The following is a 16,537-nucleotide window of genomic DNA, read 5'->3' as shown; positions in this document are numbered from 1 at the left end:
CTCCAATGCCTGCCCATCTTCGGGAAGTACCTTCCAGGACTGGCCTCTCCTCCCACCCGGCCCGAGGAACTCCAAACTCCTCCTGTGCAGCACTCCGAACCCGGGTGCTGCTTCATCTCTGCCCCTATCAGCTCCCTGCACCCGCAGGTCACCTCTCCTAGCAGGACCACTACTGCAGCATTGAAAAATAAGATATTTAAAACAGGCAAAAAGTACCCTTTGTGTTTACCTTCGTAGACCTTTCCTGGATTTACAAATACATAAACCGCTAAGACAGAGTTTTAAAAAATTGCCTATATCCGATGTCAGAATTAACTTGTTTTAAATACGTTATGGCAAATTTTAAAATATTACAATATCTTGACAAATCCCTCACTAATTCTAGCGAGCCAAGTGCTACCGTACTGTTTCCAACGGAAATTGGGGGAAAACCTATTAAACTCAGGTTAAAAATGTGACACTGTCTGTACAGCTTTAAATAAATATATTCCATCATGCAGAACTAATGCAATAAATAATTACCTTCGAATTTGGAGATGTAAAGAGAATATTCTATGCACGTGAATGAGTTAATTATTTAGGGGAAAAAAAAATCAAAAAGGTTTGTTTTGGTTTGTTGGGCTTTTTTTTTTCCCTCCAATCTGCAAATAAAAGCCAGGACACCCCGAGATGTACTAATACTAAACAAAGACTGTGGATTGTATTGTAAGAGATATTTGGGTATCTAAAGATACTACTTGATACTGAGTGGAATGTCAAAGGCATTTTTGTTTGGCTAATAAGTTCTTCTGAGAGCAAAGGGAAACAGGCAATCGATTTGCTCATCTTCTTTCAGAAACCCCTGGGGTATCTGTCGGAAATTTTAGATGGCATTCTTGAAAATCTGATGACCAGCAACGAGAAAAAAATAATTACATCAACTACAAGCAGCGATTCCTTTGCTTAACAAGTGAATGCATTTTAAATACGAAATACTATTAATGAATTTATATTTCTGTTGTATACCAGGATAAAAAAGTTGCTTTATTTAACAAGAGAACTTCAACTATTTATTATTAGTCTAATTATTATCTATTATCCTAAATGAATTCCAAGATCTCTCCAAACACTACTCTCCACTCCACAGCAGATCCTGCGAAATAGATAAGCTGATCTCACCGAGACCCCTCCAGACTGTTTTAGAAGATCCGCTGTCCAATATTAGCGATAGGATTGAGAGATGACTTGTAAGAGGATTTAAGTTAATTAAATAAAACCCCTGGTGTGTTATTCAGCTCCATATTACCCAGTTATGACCAGCTCATCTTCCTCCCCTCCATTTGGGTGCTGGGACAGAGCGAGTGCCTTATTCTGTACGCGTACAGAAGACCCAGCACACTGTGCCTGCTGCTGGAGAAGAAAGTGAGTTCAGCTTTTGACCCAAAGATTACAAAGCAAGATGGGAGACACAAGAACAAAGAGCTCACAGACACCTTTGAGAAATAAAACACTCACAACGTGCCCGTTCTGGATGAGGTTTCCTGCTACTAAGTAGGTGACGTGAAGCTGAGCTCCTGAGTTCTCCTTTCGTTTCCTCTCTACATAATCGTACAGCATCCTGCACAAAAGAAACCAGTGTTAATCACCTAGAAAGAGCCTGTCACCACCCCTTCCGCGACACTTACATGAAAGAAAAAAAAAAAAAGAGTAAAGCCAGCCTGACATGGAAACATTTCACATAAGCACAGCTATTTTAACCAGGATTAAATTAATCTGAGACACCTTTCTCCTCTGCCACTTTGAAGAATCTCAGTCCAACAACTATATAAACCAAAGGTGGAATGAATACAAGCTCTCAAAGCTTTAGCAGTCAGTTGCAGATGGTCTCAAATCCCCTGGGGAGCTTGTTCCAAAGTCTCCCCTCAAGAAAGGCTGTTTCCCTTGTTACAACCCAGCGTTCCGAAACACCTGAAAGTGGAACTGGTGATTTTTGGTAGGCGATGGCATTGCCAGGTGTACGTATACAATCCTAGCCACATCCACGGACACGGAGATCAGAAACAGGAGGGAAGAGCGTGATTAGTGATGATGAGATTGAGCCGAGACTCATGCTCTCAGCTCCCACTTTTACCACTGATTTATGACGAGCGTCCCACGTAACTGGGCACAGACACTACCACACGCACCATGAGGACGCTGTCTGGTAAAAACACCTGAAGACCCTCATTGCCACCGAGAGAGACTGCAATCACCACACCGCCACAGCCAGCAAAACTCACTAAAGTAATTCTCTTGTTATCAAGCACTTCTCCAGCTTCTAGGAGAGAGTTTTAAGCACAAAGATGCCACAGGAGTTCTCCACCTCCAGGCTGCTTTCAAGGGTATGAGAATTTGTCTCTGTTTCACCTGGGCCATCTTCTTCACAGCAAAAAGTTCTCTGTCTCCTAGTTTACTCTATGACCAGAGCTGTTCCCAGCAGAGCTCTGCAGTCAGGTCTACACCATCACTGACGCACGCTCAGATTTACAAGTCACCTACATGGTTCAAGCACACGCAGAGGAAAGAGACCAAACCACCTCTTTGTTACATCAGATGCCCAAGTTGATATTCTAGTAGCTTGGGCAAGACAGGAGAAGCTGGGCTTAGTACACTGTGGCTGAGTAAACAACAAATGCCCCTTTAGGTCCAAGCTACAGCCAGAAACAAGGAGAGAAAATATTTGTATTACAGGACTTGACACTCTAATGCAACCTTCAAATCTTACACTTAACTTTACCTTGCTCTGTAGCAGCAGCCCCAGAATCAGTGGGAGCTCGTGCTTTGTTTTATAGGATACATAAAAGGTTACAGTAATTTTTGTTCTTCAAAATACACCATGACAAGGTTACACATTTATACCAAGTTTGGAGAAGCAAAAATACCTAACAGCACAGCTGACTTCCCCATCCTTCAAATATTTGCCTGTGCCCATCAAGCCTGGTAAGCAGACACTAACTACACATCACGCGCCACGTGGCAGGGCGACCAGAGCGGGTGAGCGTGTGCCATACACGTGACCTGTTCTGCATTTTCCCGACTCTGCTCCCAGCAATATCCACGGGTAACGTATGGCATCTTAAGCTGGGACGTGCCGCAGCAGATCCTCACAAAGGCACAGCTCTGGCTGCAGGACCGGAGCCAAGTTCAGAAAACACATCCGCATTTCAGGATGGAAGGAGGTGCATACATTCCTGTAGTAATGTAACCTAAACCATCTATTCTGACCTAAGTATTTTTGATATAAAGCAGCATAAGGTGTCCAGCTGAGCGCAGCTCTCTAAAGCATGACTTCCATCAAGTCCAGGCAAGACCTGCCTACAGGAGGAGCGAGGCAGGTTGAATAACATAACCGAGTGCACCTCAGAAGACACGCGGGATTTTTAAGTATTTCCAGAGAGGCGATTTTAATACACTAACCACAGTCATGAAAACAGTAATTAACAAGGCTTTGCCACAAAACAAAAAGCTTGTGGGATGTGCTAATACTTACTGTTTAGCCTGGTTGACGTGAACTCCCAGAGTATAACTTAGCCATTTGTATGTTACCTGTAACGAGAAAATAAAACCCCACTTTAGTAAGAAAACCTCAGTCTCTCACCTTGTTAAACCTCCACCTTTCGCTTGTTTCATGGGTAAGTCAAGCTCTTTAGACTACCCACCTCCAAGAAATCCCCAGCAAAACCTGCAAGAAGCGAGAGCACGTGGACACCCTGGGCTTTAATGAGTAGACTGAACATCTGAGCCTTACCCTGAAGGGTGTGGGTTTGGGAACGCCTTCTTGAAATGCCATTGCATAAATAAAAGCCATTCAAAGCACCTGCACTGCTTATCTTCACAACAGAGAGAGAAAACTAAACGGCGCAATTTTTAATTGTGAGAAGCTCTTATTGCTCTCCCGAACAACTGCTGGGGATTTATCGGATTCCTGCCACCCTCGCCCACCACGGGGATCTCTGGCTGCATCGCAAGTTCAACAGTACGTGTTAAATCTCCGTAGACTACAGCTCTAATCCCAGCCTTGCCACTGACGTGCTGTATTATTTAGACAAGGCATGTCTTTTATAGCTGCTTCTCCTCCCGCTCTGCCTTTTTAAACTAATCCTCAGGCTGGGACCTCTCCCTGTTTAAAATAATCCTCAGGCCAGGGCCTCTCTTGTCTCAAACACAATTAAATTAAATTTTATTACTCTAGCAGTTTACTGAAATAAACTGTAACGACATAAGCAGTTCACGTTAATACAGCCGCTTTGACAGACAAGATGCAGCAACTTCACTGTATCACTTTCTAGGCAAAAAACTTTGTTTTGAAAGAAACACAGACCATTTTTTCTGAGTTGTCCTAGAAAAAGCAAGGCTTCAAGAGGCTAGAGGCAACAAGTAATCATTTTACTTTTAACCTGGTAATAGTTGTCCAGACTGCCTCAGCCTTTCATGGAAAAACCCAGTGTTTCATACACTTTTGTTGTTTACACCTTGAGCTAAAACACTGATGTCACTTTTCTTTGAGGAAAAACAGGTCGCCTATTAGGGAGCATAGGGAATTTGGGGAGAGCACTTTTCCTGTGATATAAATGATGCCACTACCAATTATCAGAGACATTAAACTAATTTTAAGTCAAAGGGGGGGCAAAAAAATCGTGGCAAAACCAGCATCTCCTGTGCAGCTTGACAGCCCGTATGAACGCTACATCGTGACCTGCGGAAAAGCAAACACAGCACACCCAAAGATAAGCAACGCCCGAGCAGAGGGCCCTGAGGGGCTGCGGAGGCCTCCCTTCCTCCTCGCCTGGTGGGAGGAGGCAGGGCACCCACGCGTGTCCGCAGGTGGGTGCGACGGGGGGGCACGGCCTCACCTGCCGACTGCCAGCGGGAAGCAGCTGCTCCCGGCGGGTTTGGGGGTGTTTGAAGGCAGGCAGGAGGGGGTGAGGGGGACCCTGCGTGACACCCACACATGCTTCCACACCCCCAGAGCCGGGCTTGGGGCCCAGCCTGAGGGGGTCCCCCAGAGGCGCAGGCTGACACACCCCACACCCCCCCCCAAAAGGCAGCCAGGCTGAGGGGGGGTGTAGGAAGGAGGCGTGCGGCTGTAGGGAGTGGGGGCGTCGCTACCTCCTGAGGGGGGTCGCGTAATGGCGGCGCCTCGCGCACCCCCGCCCCCCGCAGCCCCGCCGGCGGGACTCACGATGCGGTTCTGGTCGGTGACAAACTCGTCGATGTTCTCGAGGTAGAGCTCGTCCTCCATGACGGGCCGGGGGAGGGACGGAGGAGGGAGGAGCCCGGCGCCGTTCCCGCGCAGCTCAGGGCCGCGGCCGCCGGCCCCCCGCCATGGCAACGCGGCCGCGACGGCGCCCGCGCGGGGGCAAAAAGGAGCGGCTGCGCGCGGGGACGCCGCCTGCGCCCGCCCCGCTCCGGCCAGGCCACGCCCCCCGCCCGTCTCGGCCCCGCGCTGTCCCCTCGCACATCGCCGCGCTCTGCCTCCACAGACCCACGCCGCCCCGTCACAGCCCCACGGCCCCATACCACCCCCTCACACACCCTCACGCCATCCCCTCACAGCCCCGCGGCCCCATACCAACCCCTCACACACCCTCACGCCATCCCCTCACAGCCCCGCGGCCCCATACCACCCCCTCACACACCCTCACGCCATCCCCTCACAGCCCCGCGGCCCCATACCACCCCCTCACACACCCTCACGCCATCCCCTCACAGCCCCGCGGCCCCATGCCACCCCCTCACATACCCTCACGCCATCCCCTCACAGACCCAGAGACCCACGCCGTCCCTTCACAGACCCACACTGTCCCCTAACACGTCCCCACAGACCCATACCATCCCCTCACACATCCTCACACCATCCCCTCACAGACTCACACCATCCCCCCACGTCCCCATGTTGTCCCCTCACATGACCCCACATTGTCAGCTCACAGCCCCACGCCATCCCCTCACATGTCCCCATGCTGTCCCCTCACATCCCCACACCATCCGCTTACAGCCCCACACTGTCCCCTCAGAGCCCCACACCATGCTCTCACATCCCCACGCTGTCCCCTCACATGTCCCCATGCTGTCCGCTCATGTCTCATGTCTCCACACTGTCCCCTCACATCCCTACGCCACCCCCTCACAGTCCCACACCATCCCCTCATGTCTCCACACTGTCCCCTCACACGTCCCCACGCTGTCCCCTCCCATCCCCACACTATCCCCTCAGAGCCCCACACCACCCTCTCACATCCCCACACTGTCCTCTCAGAGCCCCACACTGTCCCCTCCCAGTCCCACGCTGTCCCCTCGCAGCCCCACACTGTCCCCTCATATCCCCACGCTGTCCCCTCATATCCCCACACTGTCCCCTCACAGCCCCTTGCTGTCCCCTCACAGCTCCACGCCATCCCCTCACATCCCCACACTGTCCCCTCACAGCCCCATGCTGTCCCCTCACAGCTCCACGCCATCCCCTCACATCCCCACACTGTCCCCTCACAGCCCCACGCTGTCCCCTCACAGCCCCACGCTGTCCCCTCACATGTCCCCACACTGTCCCTGCATAGCCTCACAGCCTTCCTGCCACCCCGCTGCTCCTCGCTTCCATCATCCCAGCACCTTGCCCCTGACATCGAGGGCAGGATGAGCCATGGCACGGAGCAAGGGTGGATAAACCACCTGCTGGTTGGGAATCACCACTTTTCCCTTTTTCCAATTTTCCTATTTTTTTTCAGCCCTGCCTGATCCTCACCGGAATGGCGCAGGCAAGCCAGGCACTGGAGTCTTGCTGCTCCCTCCCCCAAGTAAATGCTGTTGTTGCTAAAAGGCAGGGTGAGGCATTACTTAAAACTGTTCTTAGTTAAACTGTCCCCCTACTTCCACAGGTGAGCACTTCCAGCACTTCTCACAGCACCTGCTAAATATTACTCCATGGTTTTTTTTTTTTCCTGGAGATAAATAGCAAATAGTAGAACAAGAGATTCCCAATCTTTAATTCCCAATCCGATCCTATTTGTGCCCCATTTTTAATACAGCCCCACAGTAAGATGAGGACTTCACTGATACATCTATATTGTTTTCTAAACACTTCTCCATGACAAAGTTAATTTAAAATATGACAAAGTCTATGAGGGGGTTTTGAGTTGTTTGGGGGTTTTTTCCCTTTCAATGTGGATTATACTACATTTTATTCACTGTGTTTCTTATTTACCTGTCCTGGCTGGTTTATAACATGGTCCCACACTGGGTCTGAGAGACGGCTGCTGCTGGGAGAGGGACGGCTGGCATCTCCCACCCTCCCTCGACCCGAATCCCTCATCTCCTGCACATTTATCAGCTTGTTTTATCCCAATGAATAATTTCTTTTCCATATAACATCTATCTAGGTGAGTAAGGTGTTGCCTGCAAATTGAGCCTGAGGTTTAAATGGTCAGGAACAGTCCATAGCGTATGAGCCGACCCTGAATCGATTCCACAGGCCTCTCCCTTCGCTGGGAAAATTAAGCTGTTGTGGCAGGGACCAGTTCCCCTGACACTGCACGCAGATGGCTCGCTTCATTTTACTGACAGTTAGGGAAAGGAACACAAAAGAAATAAGTTCTTTGTGTCAAACACTGCCATGACATCCGTTTCTGTGGGAGAGAACTGATGCATGCTTCCTCTGCCCTCAGTGTTTTCAGGGGGGCTGCAGTGCTGAGCTGAAAAACGTGCTTTTAGGGTCAGAAGTGAGTTTCTCTGATGCAGAGATCACTGAAACGTTACCTTTATGAGCGTTGGGTCTTTTCCTGATTTATATATTGTCTCTAGGAGTACTGGCTCTGGGAAATCGAGAGGCCCCATAGTCGAGGCACTATGGAGTGCCACAGGCTACGGGTCTGAACCACTCGTCAGGAGAATTTCAAATGACATTTGAGTGTGTGAGATGGGTGCGTTCCCGTAGTGGCACTGAGAGATGTAACAGAGGAGGAGTAGAGACAGGCTCTGCTAGTTTGCAAGGAATGATCACAAAATTAGCCTTAACATCTTAAAGGAGTAAACTTCCTCTGGGTGCCCACGGTCGTGACACTAGCCTTAGCGTTGGTGATGCTGCAAAGTATTAATTAACAAGTGCTGAGCAAGAGCCTTTCACTCTGTGAAGTCAGAGATTTTATTTCTGATTTCAAAAGGAAAAGGAGAAAGGTCAAAATCATTGCCCACATACTGCTCTTCCTTATGAAAAGGCAATGATTTTTTTGCAGATTCTGGGACTTGCTGGTTATTCTTGTTGCTAGTACGAGACGTCTCCAGGTCTGCCCAGAGCTGATGAGGAGTCATTATGCAATTTCACCTTGTGAATCAAGTCCAGGGGCAAAAGTGTTCCTACCCAACAGTGCTTGAAACACAGCAGCTGACAAAGAAAGAAATAAAAGTTACAACCTGTGACCAAAGCATGGAGCAGTTTAATATTAATGCCCTTTTATGCCTTTCTTACAGCTGAAGTAAAAAGAAATGGTGATGCGACAGACAGAACCACTTAAACTCCTGAAATATCACCACAGAGAGGGATACAAAGAGCCTGGGGGTAAGTTGTGAGACTTCCCTGAGCTTGTACGTCAGATCAGGATGGAGGAGGAGAAGAACCAAGGTGTGCTGCTCCCATTTGTGACTTTATGCTCTGAATGCGTTGATTCCCATACAAAGGTTGCAGTTGTCAGCTGCAATGAGCTCGAGGAGCAGGCCTGTGTGAACCTCTTGAGGTCCAACAAGGCCAAGTGCAGGGTCCTGCCCCTGGGCCGGGGCCACCCCTGGTACCCACACAGGCTGGGGGATGGGGGATGGAGGGCAGCCCTGCCGAGAAGGGCTTGGGGGTGCTGGGGGTGAAAAGCTGGACACGAGCCGGCAACGTGCGCTTGCAGCCCAGACCCCCACCCGTGCCCGGGGCTGCATCCCCAGCAGCGCGGGCAGCAGGGTGAGGGAGGGGGTGCTGCCCCTCTGCCCCGCTCTGGGAGACCCCCCTGCAGCGCCGCCTCCAGCTCGGGGCTCCTCAGCACGGGACAGACACGGGGCTGTTGGAGCGGGGCCAGAGGGGGCACAGAAATGCTCCGAGGGCTGGAGCCCCTCTGCTGCGAGGCCGGGCTGGGAGAGCTGGGGTTGTTCAGCCCGGGGAAGAGAAGGCTGCGGGGGGACCTTATTGCGGCCCCCCAGGGCTTAAAGGGGGGCTGTAGGAAGGGTGGGGGCGACCTCTTTAGCAAGGCCTGTTGTGACAGGCCAAGGGGGGGATGGTTTTAAACTAAAGGAGGGGAGATTCAGACTGGATCGAAGGGAGAAATGTTTCACGCTGAGGGTGGTGAGACCCTGGCCCAGGTTGCCCCGAGAGGTGGTCGATGCCCCATCCCTGGACACATCCCAGGTGAGGCTGGACGGGGCTCTGAGCGACCTGATCAAGTTGAAGATGTCCCTGCCCATGGCAGGGGGCTGGACTAGATGGCCTCTAAAGGTCCCTTCCCACCCAAGCTGTTCAGTGATCCTATGATGAGTGGAGGTCAAACAGATTGGTAACTGAACCCTTGTGGATCTCGTTTTCCAGCTAAGCTAACCGGGGATGTGTGTGATAACCTGGCCTGTTGTTTGTGATCTTATCTCCGCTTGCCCTCCAACCTGGCAAATATTGCCACTTTTCAGGTTGTACATGCTGGATCCAAGGTATAAACCAGGTGCATCTCCCCGATATCCCTGTAGGCAGCAGGAACCTCACTGTAAACCAATTAGTTTCATTCTCAGCTTTGGTGGTTTTGGGAGTCCCATTTTATTCTCAGAGAATCTGGGGGTTTGGTTTTTTATTTTTTTCCCCCGTGAAAAAGCCAGAAAAGGAAATCTGGAAGGAGGGGCAGCAGTGGGGACTCACACAAACCCTGCAGAGCTGTCCTTGGGTCCCAGCAATCCCTCCTGAGGAAAGCAGAGCCTGCAGCAGTCACCCTGGTAGCATGCACAGTCCAGTTTTCAGTGCCAGCATCAACACCTGTCACGGTACAAAATGGGTTTAAAACATCTCCTTGCAACCTGGATGACTTTGGCAATTATCTTTTTGCATCATAAATTTAATGAATGCTACGCTAAGCTTGGAAATAGCGTAAGGACAGCACTAGTTGACGGGGAGCTGCACAGATCATTATGGTGTGCAGTGAATGCTGTTAGTTTGCACTAATTAAACTAGAGCTGAGTAGCTACAGACTGGCCCGTTCACTTGAACGAGGAGCTGAAGACTAGAACCTACCTTGTCTCCTTTCCCTGGGTGGAAATGATCTTTCACAGCTAAAATACATAAAGTAATTTAAAAAGAAGGAAAAAATGGGAACAAGAGGAGTAATCTCATTGTAATGCAGCAAACAGACAGATGCTGAAGAATACATGTCTGGGATTTCTCTTGCACAAGTGGAGATGGCAGGGTGTATGAATCCTAATCTGAAAATATTTTGGGGGTATTCCCTTAAAAGGTCTGATAATACTCTTTTGTATAGGATTTAACATAGTCTCAGATGAGGCTCTGAAAAAAAGTACATTAAGCATACACTCCTCTTTAAAGAAGTAGAGAAGTGTTATCCCCATTTCAAAGATGACGACACTGAGACACAGAGAGGTTATGTGATTTGTCCAAGAATCTTTCAATACTCCCAGGCGTAAAGCCCAAGTATCCCAACTCCCAACCTGTTTTTTCTCAAAGCACTATAAAGGATTCTTTCAAAGATCGCTTGTTAGTAACAAAATGTCTTGCACTTACAGCTGCCCACAGCCAAAACCACCAGCACCAGCAGAAACTGAGCCCGAGGACTCATAATAATGGTTGTTTCACAAGTGCTTTCCAAAAAAACAGAAAAGAATGGGCAGAGCCTCTGGAAATTTATTATATATAGCAGCTGGCAAGCATCCGCCTGAGGAGGAGTTGGAGTGAACGGAGTTCTGTTGAAGTTCTAATTAATGCCGTATGAGGGGGGACTTCCTTAAGCAACCCAGCTGAAGGGAGAACAGAAATGTAGACATCCCAGTGTCAAAGCACAGTTAATTCAATCTGTCCAAAATTCATCTAGGTACTGGCACCCATTTCCTTTTGGAGCTCATCAAATCTAGTGGAGGCTTCTGGAGATCCAGTTCGGGGGCAGAAACGCATCCCATCTGAGCCAAGTCGGGATTTCAGTTACAAAATGAAAGTCATCAGACAGATCTATAAGGAGACACAGAGCCTGACCTTCCTCCTTTCTTCCACCAAGATAAATTACAAATAACCAGGTAGAACTTGTGGGGTCTTTTCAGTAGGAAACCTGTGTGATGGGTGAAATGTAGTTAAGGAAGGAGTCAGGGCGATGACTCAGTCCTTAACAAAATGGATAATCACAGCTGGAAGACTTAGGATCAAACACCCTTACAAGAAAGAGTGGGAATTAGATTCATAGAATCATAGAATCTGTGATATCATAGAATAATTTATGTTGGAAAAGACCTTTAAGATGATCGAGTCCAACCATTAACCTAACACAATTAATTTGCTTCTAGGCTTGCAAGGGACAGAATCAGTACAGGCAAGTCCATAAACTAGACTAAAAATTGGTATCAGAGGAGGCAGCTACATTTGAGATAGATGCAGATATTTGCAAGGCTTAATTGTCTTTTCTATGGGCTTTTTTATGCGTGTTCACAATAAAAAAATCCTGAGATGCTCAAAGAGTGAGGCAGCAATAATGCCGACAAGGGAGGGACATCTAAGAAGCTAATAAATTTCAGATGGAAGAAGAATACAGGAGGAGGGGTGCACCTCCCCTCTGACAAGCAGCAGAGAACAGCAGCGTGACTGCCAGCAGCCGGGCGCTGCCTATCTCAGTTACCCAAATTGCTCCTGGCACCGCTGACTGCACTGACGACTCTCTCCGCTAGTGACACGGAGAGTTTTAGACATCCAGCATATGTAGAGACACCTACATTTAGGTGTCTTAATCTGGAGCTGGTTCCCAGTCCGCTCACATGTTTTGTGGTGCGTCACGGTGCCACGTGCCTTCGTGGAGAGAAATGCTGCACTGTTAATGGCACGAGCAGGTAGACTTACTTTTATACCTTGTATGGTCTTTTGTGCCAAGAGTTTTTGTACTTTTATATAAAAAGTCCCTTCTCAACAAATAATAATGCAAGGTTTAAGCACTATAGTAGAAAAAGGCACCTGTAGCCAACTGGGAATGTATCAGCCAGAAGAACATAATCCCAGACTCCCAGGCTGGTGGGGGTTGGAAGGGCCCTCTGGAGCCCATCCCGTCCCACCCCCTGCTGGAGCAGGCACACCCAGAGCAGGGGCACAGGGCCGCGTCCAGGCGGGGTGTGAATGTCTCCAGGGAAGGGACCCCACAGCCTCTCTGGGCAGCCTGTGCCCCTGCTCTGGCACCCTCTGCTACCACCAAGCCCATGTTATCACATTGAAACAAAGATGCCTGAGATTAACATCTTCAAAAGCCACATTTCATCTTCATGACAAATTTCCCATGTTGAGTCACATTAGTAGCCGGCATTTCTGACTTCAGGTCATTCACTAACCCCCACATCTCATTCCAAGCATGTTCTCAGGGCTGTTTGCGTGGGAAGATTGATGGAATAGTTCCCCTATGGGCTCCTGTTCTTGATGTCTTTTATTTCAAGATAATCAGTGCGCCTTAGCACGGAGTATTTGGCATTGATTCAATCGTAGGATGGGCACAGAAGGAGCTGTGGGAGAACAGCTTGTTTTCCAGCAGCAGTGCGGATCTGTTTCCACAAGCAGACAGGCTATTAGGGAAGATAAACAAGAGTAACCGCTAGGAAATAATGAAAATCCTCTGAAGAATGATCGCTGATAAAGCAAAGATGAGAACGAGAAGCAAAGCATCTCCCCAAATAGAGGGCAGTGCACAGTTGCAGCATCCCGGGGACAAGCAGGCCAGGAGGGACTGGGGGCAAACTCTTAGGCGCCAGCTCAGCCGTGTCACATACTGTGCCCGGGGTGAGGAAACAGGGCCGCTCCTTCCCTCCTCCCTACCTTATACCCTAGTCGAGGAAAATAATAAGAAAATTTAAGCTACCCCTGCATTGCAAGATCTGAGCCCTGGGAATAGGGTGAAGTTCTTTCATGTCCCTGTACATCTTTACTTTAGTGCTAGTGAGACTCAACTTCAAAAAAGGCTGTTTTTTTGAAGGCTGATTTGGGGAAAAATAACCCATAACAAGATCGATAACTTGCAGCAAGAAACAGCAATTCTGAAAAAGGCCCATTACAGGCATGAGTGGGGTCATCTACTTAACAGAGCTTGCAAATGGCCAAACCGCAACAAGAGCCGATGCAGCCTGTGAATGCATCAACTTCACGTCGCGGCGTGAGCACCGCGTTTCCAAAACCATCCCTTCTCGTGCAGTTCCCTTTTTGAGTCAGCAGATGACAGCTGGACACCATACTTGCCTGTCAGCCCTGGAGCTGCGTGCTGCCAGCCCGGGCAATGCGGCTCTGCTGCTGTTGCTGGGAGTGGCGAGAGAGCTGCGCTACTGCTCAGCTTATGCAAACTGCAGTGAGAAGGGCTCCCCTCAGCCCCCTCTTCTCCAGGCTAAACCCCCCCAGCTCCCCCAGCCGTCCCCCAGCACACTTGTGCTCCAGACCCTGCCCCAGCCCCGCTGCCCTTCTCTGGACACGCTCCAGCCCCTCCAGGGCCCTTCTTGTCCCGAGGGGCCCAAACCTGAGCCCAGCATTCGAGGTGGGGCCTCCCCAGGGCCGAGCACAGGGGCCCCATCCCTGCCCGGCTCCTGCTGGCCACACCAGTGCTGACACAAGCCCGGGGGCTGGTGGCCTCCTTGGCCACCTGGGCACTGCTGGCTCATGCCCAGCCGGCTGTCAGCCAGCACCCCCAGGGCCTTCTCCGCCGGGCACTTCCCAGCCCCTCTGCCCCAGGCCTGGGGCGATGCCTGGGGTTGGTGTGACCCAAGGGCAGGAGCCGGCAGTTCACTTTGATGACCCTCATGCAGTTGCTGCTTCATGGCAGCCTCAGCTCATGCAAATTATTGCTGAAATGGGCCCACTCCCCTTGATCCCCACCAGTCAGTGTGCGCTGGCACTTCTGAAATCACCTGCTGCAATGCCTTAAAGAGCTGAGCAAGCTGAAGAGTAACCCGTTATAAACCAAGAGCTGGTTTTTGGGTGAACAGGGTTGCGTGATCCCAGGAGCAACGGTGATCTTGCACAGCTCCAATGGGCACAGAGCCCCAAAGAAGTGCATTGCTGGGGAGGGCACACAGCGATGCCACGTTTAGCCGGAGCGCACCTCGCTCCGGGCAAAGTCACTCACTCCATGAGAACACAAGGACACAGATCCTCCCTTGAACGCAACAAATTTTTACCTGGCAAAGGCTGGGGAAGGAAGTTACAAGCATTTAATCAGTGTTAAAATAAACTCACGTGACCCCGCGGTGTGCTGGAGTGTTTCTTTCATGGTCACAACAATACCATCACTCCGATGGCATCGTGTTTGTTTTGCTGGTAACGAAATGATACACATCCTCCTCCTCCTGCAGTCCCGTGCACTTCCTCTCACGCTCTTGTTCTCTCTTTTTTCTTCATTTCACTGTAGTTCTCATGCATTATTCTCCTGGATTGACGTTTGCATTTGGTTTGCGGAAGGAGGGTGCAGGTCCTGACACATCATTCAGCATTTTTTTCTTAAAAAAAAAAAAGTCTCTTTTCATCTTTTGTTTTTTCCTCCTTTAAGTTTCCTGCTTTGAGCTTTCTGGATGATTTCCTGTCCTGGGTTAATGTGCCTGGTAACTGTAAAATTACACTTTTCACCTTCAGGGCATTGCACGTGCGTGTCTTGGTGCTGCAGATTGGCTTGAGGGCAAAAATGAGTTTACTGAAGTTCTTAGCTGAGGATTTCTTTTCTGTTTATGAAAACGCCATGGGATCTGGTTCTGATCTCACTCACACCTGCTTTATACTCTGAGGTAACTAGATGGGCATAAGCTGGAACAAGAGAGGCTCAGACTGGACGTCAGGGGAAGCTTTTTCTCCATGCGATGGTCAAGCAGTGGGGCAGGGCCCCCGGGAGGTTGTGCACCACTTTTCTTGGAGGTTTTCAAGACCTGGCTGGAAAAAGCCCTGAGCAACCCGGCCTGATCTCACAGCTGACCCTGCTTTGAGCAGGAGGTTGGAGCCGAGACCTCCCGAGGTCCCTTCCAACCTGAATTATGATCCTACGAACCTCTGTGACACCTGCTTTGCAGCACAGAAATCAGAGAAGCGGCAGGTCTCTAGTACGGGAGGAAAGAGGAGAAAGGGTAGGAACTTCATTAATGCCTGAAGATTTATGCTTCGCAGTTTAAAAAGACCTTGAAGAAACCTAGCACTGCTAAACAGTGTTTTTAAAATTTTAAAGCTCTTTCCATCCAGAATCTAAAAGCATTTAACAAATACAGGCAAACACAGCAGTTTCCACATCACTCCTGAGTACCCGCATCTTCTGACTCCTAATTAGTCTCCTGCCTAGTCTAGGTCCCAAATTCTGGCAGCTCACGCCTCTCCCGGCTCATTTTCCAACAGAAGGCCACAGAGTGCAGGGAAAAAGGATCATCTCGAGCACAGCCAACCTGAAGGGATCCACCGCAGCGCTCCCCGCGGGAGCTGACTCCCTGCTGCACAGCGTGTGCCTGCATGGGAGGGGTGATGCAAGAGTCACCCGCCAGCTCTGCAGGAAATCGGGTGCCGTTTGGGGCTTTTCTGCACCCCTGTGCTATATGGACTCCTTCTTCGGCGGAGGCAGAGCAAGCAGTGCCTTGCTGGGAGGGGGGGATGTCTGTGAAAAGACTGCCCAGACCACCCCAAACTGCCAGTGAGGGAGGATGGGGAGCAGGGACGGTGGGAGGAGGTGGGCCTAATTCCGAAGAGCTGACCCTGATCTGCAGAAGTCCTGGTGGGGTGAGGAAGAAGAAGAGAAATCAGCATCTCAAGCTAGAAATACAGAGGCAGCCATTGCGTTGCTATCTGGAAAGATGCTGCAGTGGGTTTGTGGCCTCTAAGCCCTGCTTTAGCTCAGATTTGGGGGAAAACATAGTGCCTTCTGACCCATCCCCGTCCCTCACGAGGCCAGCCCCGCTCTCCTTCTAGTGACACTCACACAGCAAGTACGCAGAGAGTAGCAACTGCAAACCTGCACCTGGCAGTAGCAGAATGCAGCCGCTCTGCTATATCTTTAAATAATATTATTGATTTAAACATGCCTAGAACAGCAACCTTTGCAAATCTGTGCATGCCGGTGAAAACGGAGTGGGCCTCTGGGGTGTTTTCTGAGACAAGGTTCCATTATTGCTGCTGCAGCTCGCAGCTCCCGGACGGACACTTACAGGCTCGTCTGCTCCTTGTCACAGAAGGCAAAAGCACCAGGTCTGATCCCTGACAGTTGGAATAAATGATCTTTTTTCTACTCCAGTGTTTGAAATAAGACCTTTTAAAAGAGACAACTGCTTCAAAGCAGACATAACTTCTCTTGGGAGATTAATC

At 49.9% G+C, this 16,537-nt stretch overlaps 1 protein-coding gene and 2 long non-coding RNA genes across 7 annotated transcripts in view; 1 reads left to right on the top strand and 2 right to left on the bottom strand.

Moving 5' to 3' along the window:
• POLD3 (DNA polymerase delta 3, accessory subunit) overlaps positions 1-5,392 on the bottom strand; it is a 31,402-nt gene extending 26,010 nt beyond the window's left edge. For 2 of the 5 annotated variants that reach the window (XM_075106262.1, XM_075106428.1), the window contains exons 1-3: positions 5,201-5,392; positions 3,509-3,564; positions 1,495-1,597 (exon numbers count right to left, since the gene is read on the bottom strand). Coding sequence is in view for 2 of the 5 variants with exons in the window: in XM_075106101.1 (XP_074962202.1) it covers positions 1,495-1,597; positions 3,509-3,564; positions 5,201-5,260 (219 nt within the window). In the remaining 3 variants the exon portion in view is untranslated. The remainder of the gene's footprint in view (positions 1-1,494; positions 1,598-3,508; positions 3,565-5,200) is intronic. The other 3 variants (XM_075106101.1, XM_075106196.1, XM_075106341.1) reach the window with 2 other exon arrangements.
• On the top strand, positions 4,753-12,168 carry LOC142063166 (uncharacterized). The gene is made up of 3 exons (XR_012662681.1): positions 4,753-4,842; positions 8,482-8,569; positions 11,073-12,168. It is a non-coding gene; the product is annotated as an uncharacterized LOC142063166 (long non-coding RNA).
• LOC142063124 (uncharacterized) lies at positions 9,293-14,884 on the bottom strand. Its single transcript, XR_012662650.1, has 3 exons — positions 14,444-14,884; positions 9,893-10,006; positions 9,293-9,741 (listed from the first exon to the last, which is right to left on the bottom strand). It is a non-coding gene; the product is annotated as an uncharacterized LOC142063124 (long non-coding RNA).
• Positions 14,885-16,537: the final 1,653 nt, after the last annotated feature.

The sequence above is a fragment of the Phalacrocorax aristotelis genome, chromosome 1 (assembly GCF_949628215.1).
Source record: "Phalacrocorax aristotelis chromosome 1, bGulAri2.1, whole genome shotgun sequence".
Lineage (NCBI taxonomy): Eukaryota > Metazoa > Chordata > Aves > Suliformes > Phalacrocoracidae > Phalacrocorax > Phalacrocorax aristotelis.
The sequence above is the reverse complement of the archived record's forward strand: the minus strand, read 5'-3'. Positions and strand labels throughout refer to the sequence as shown.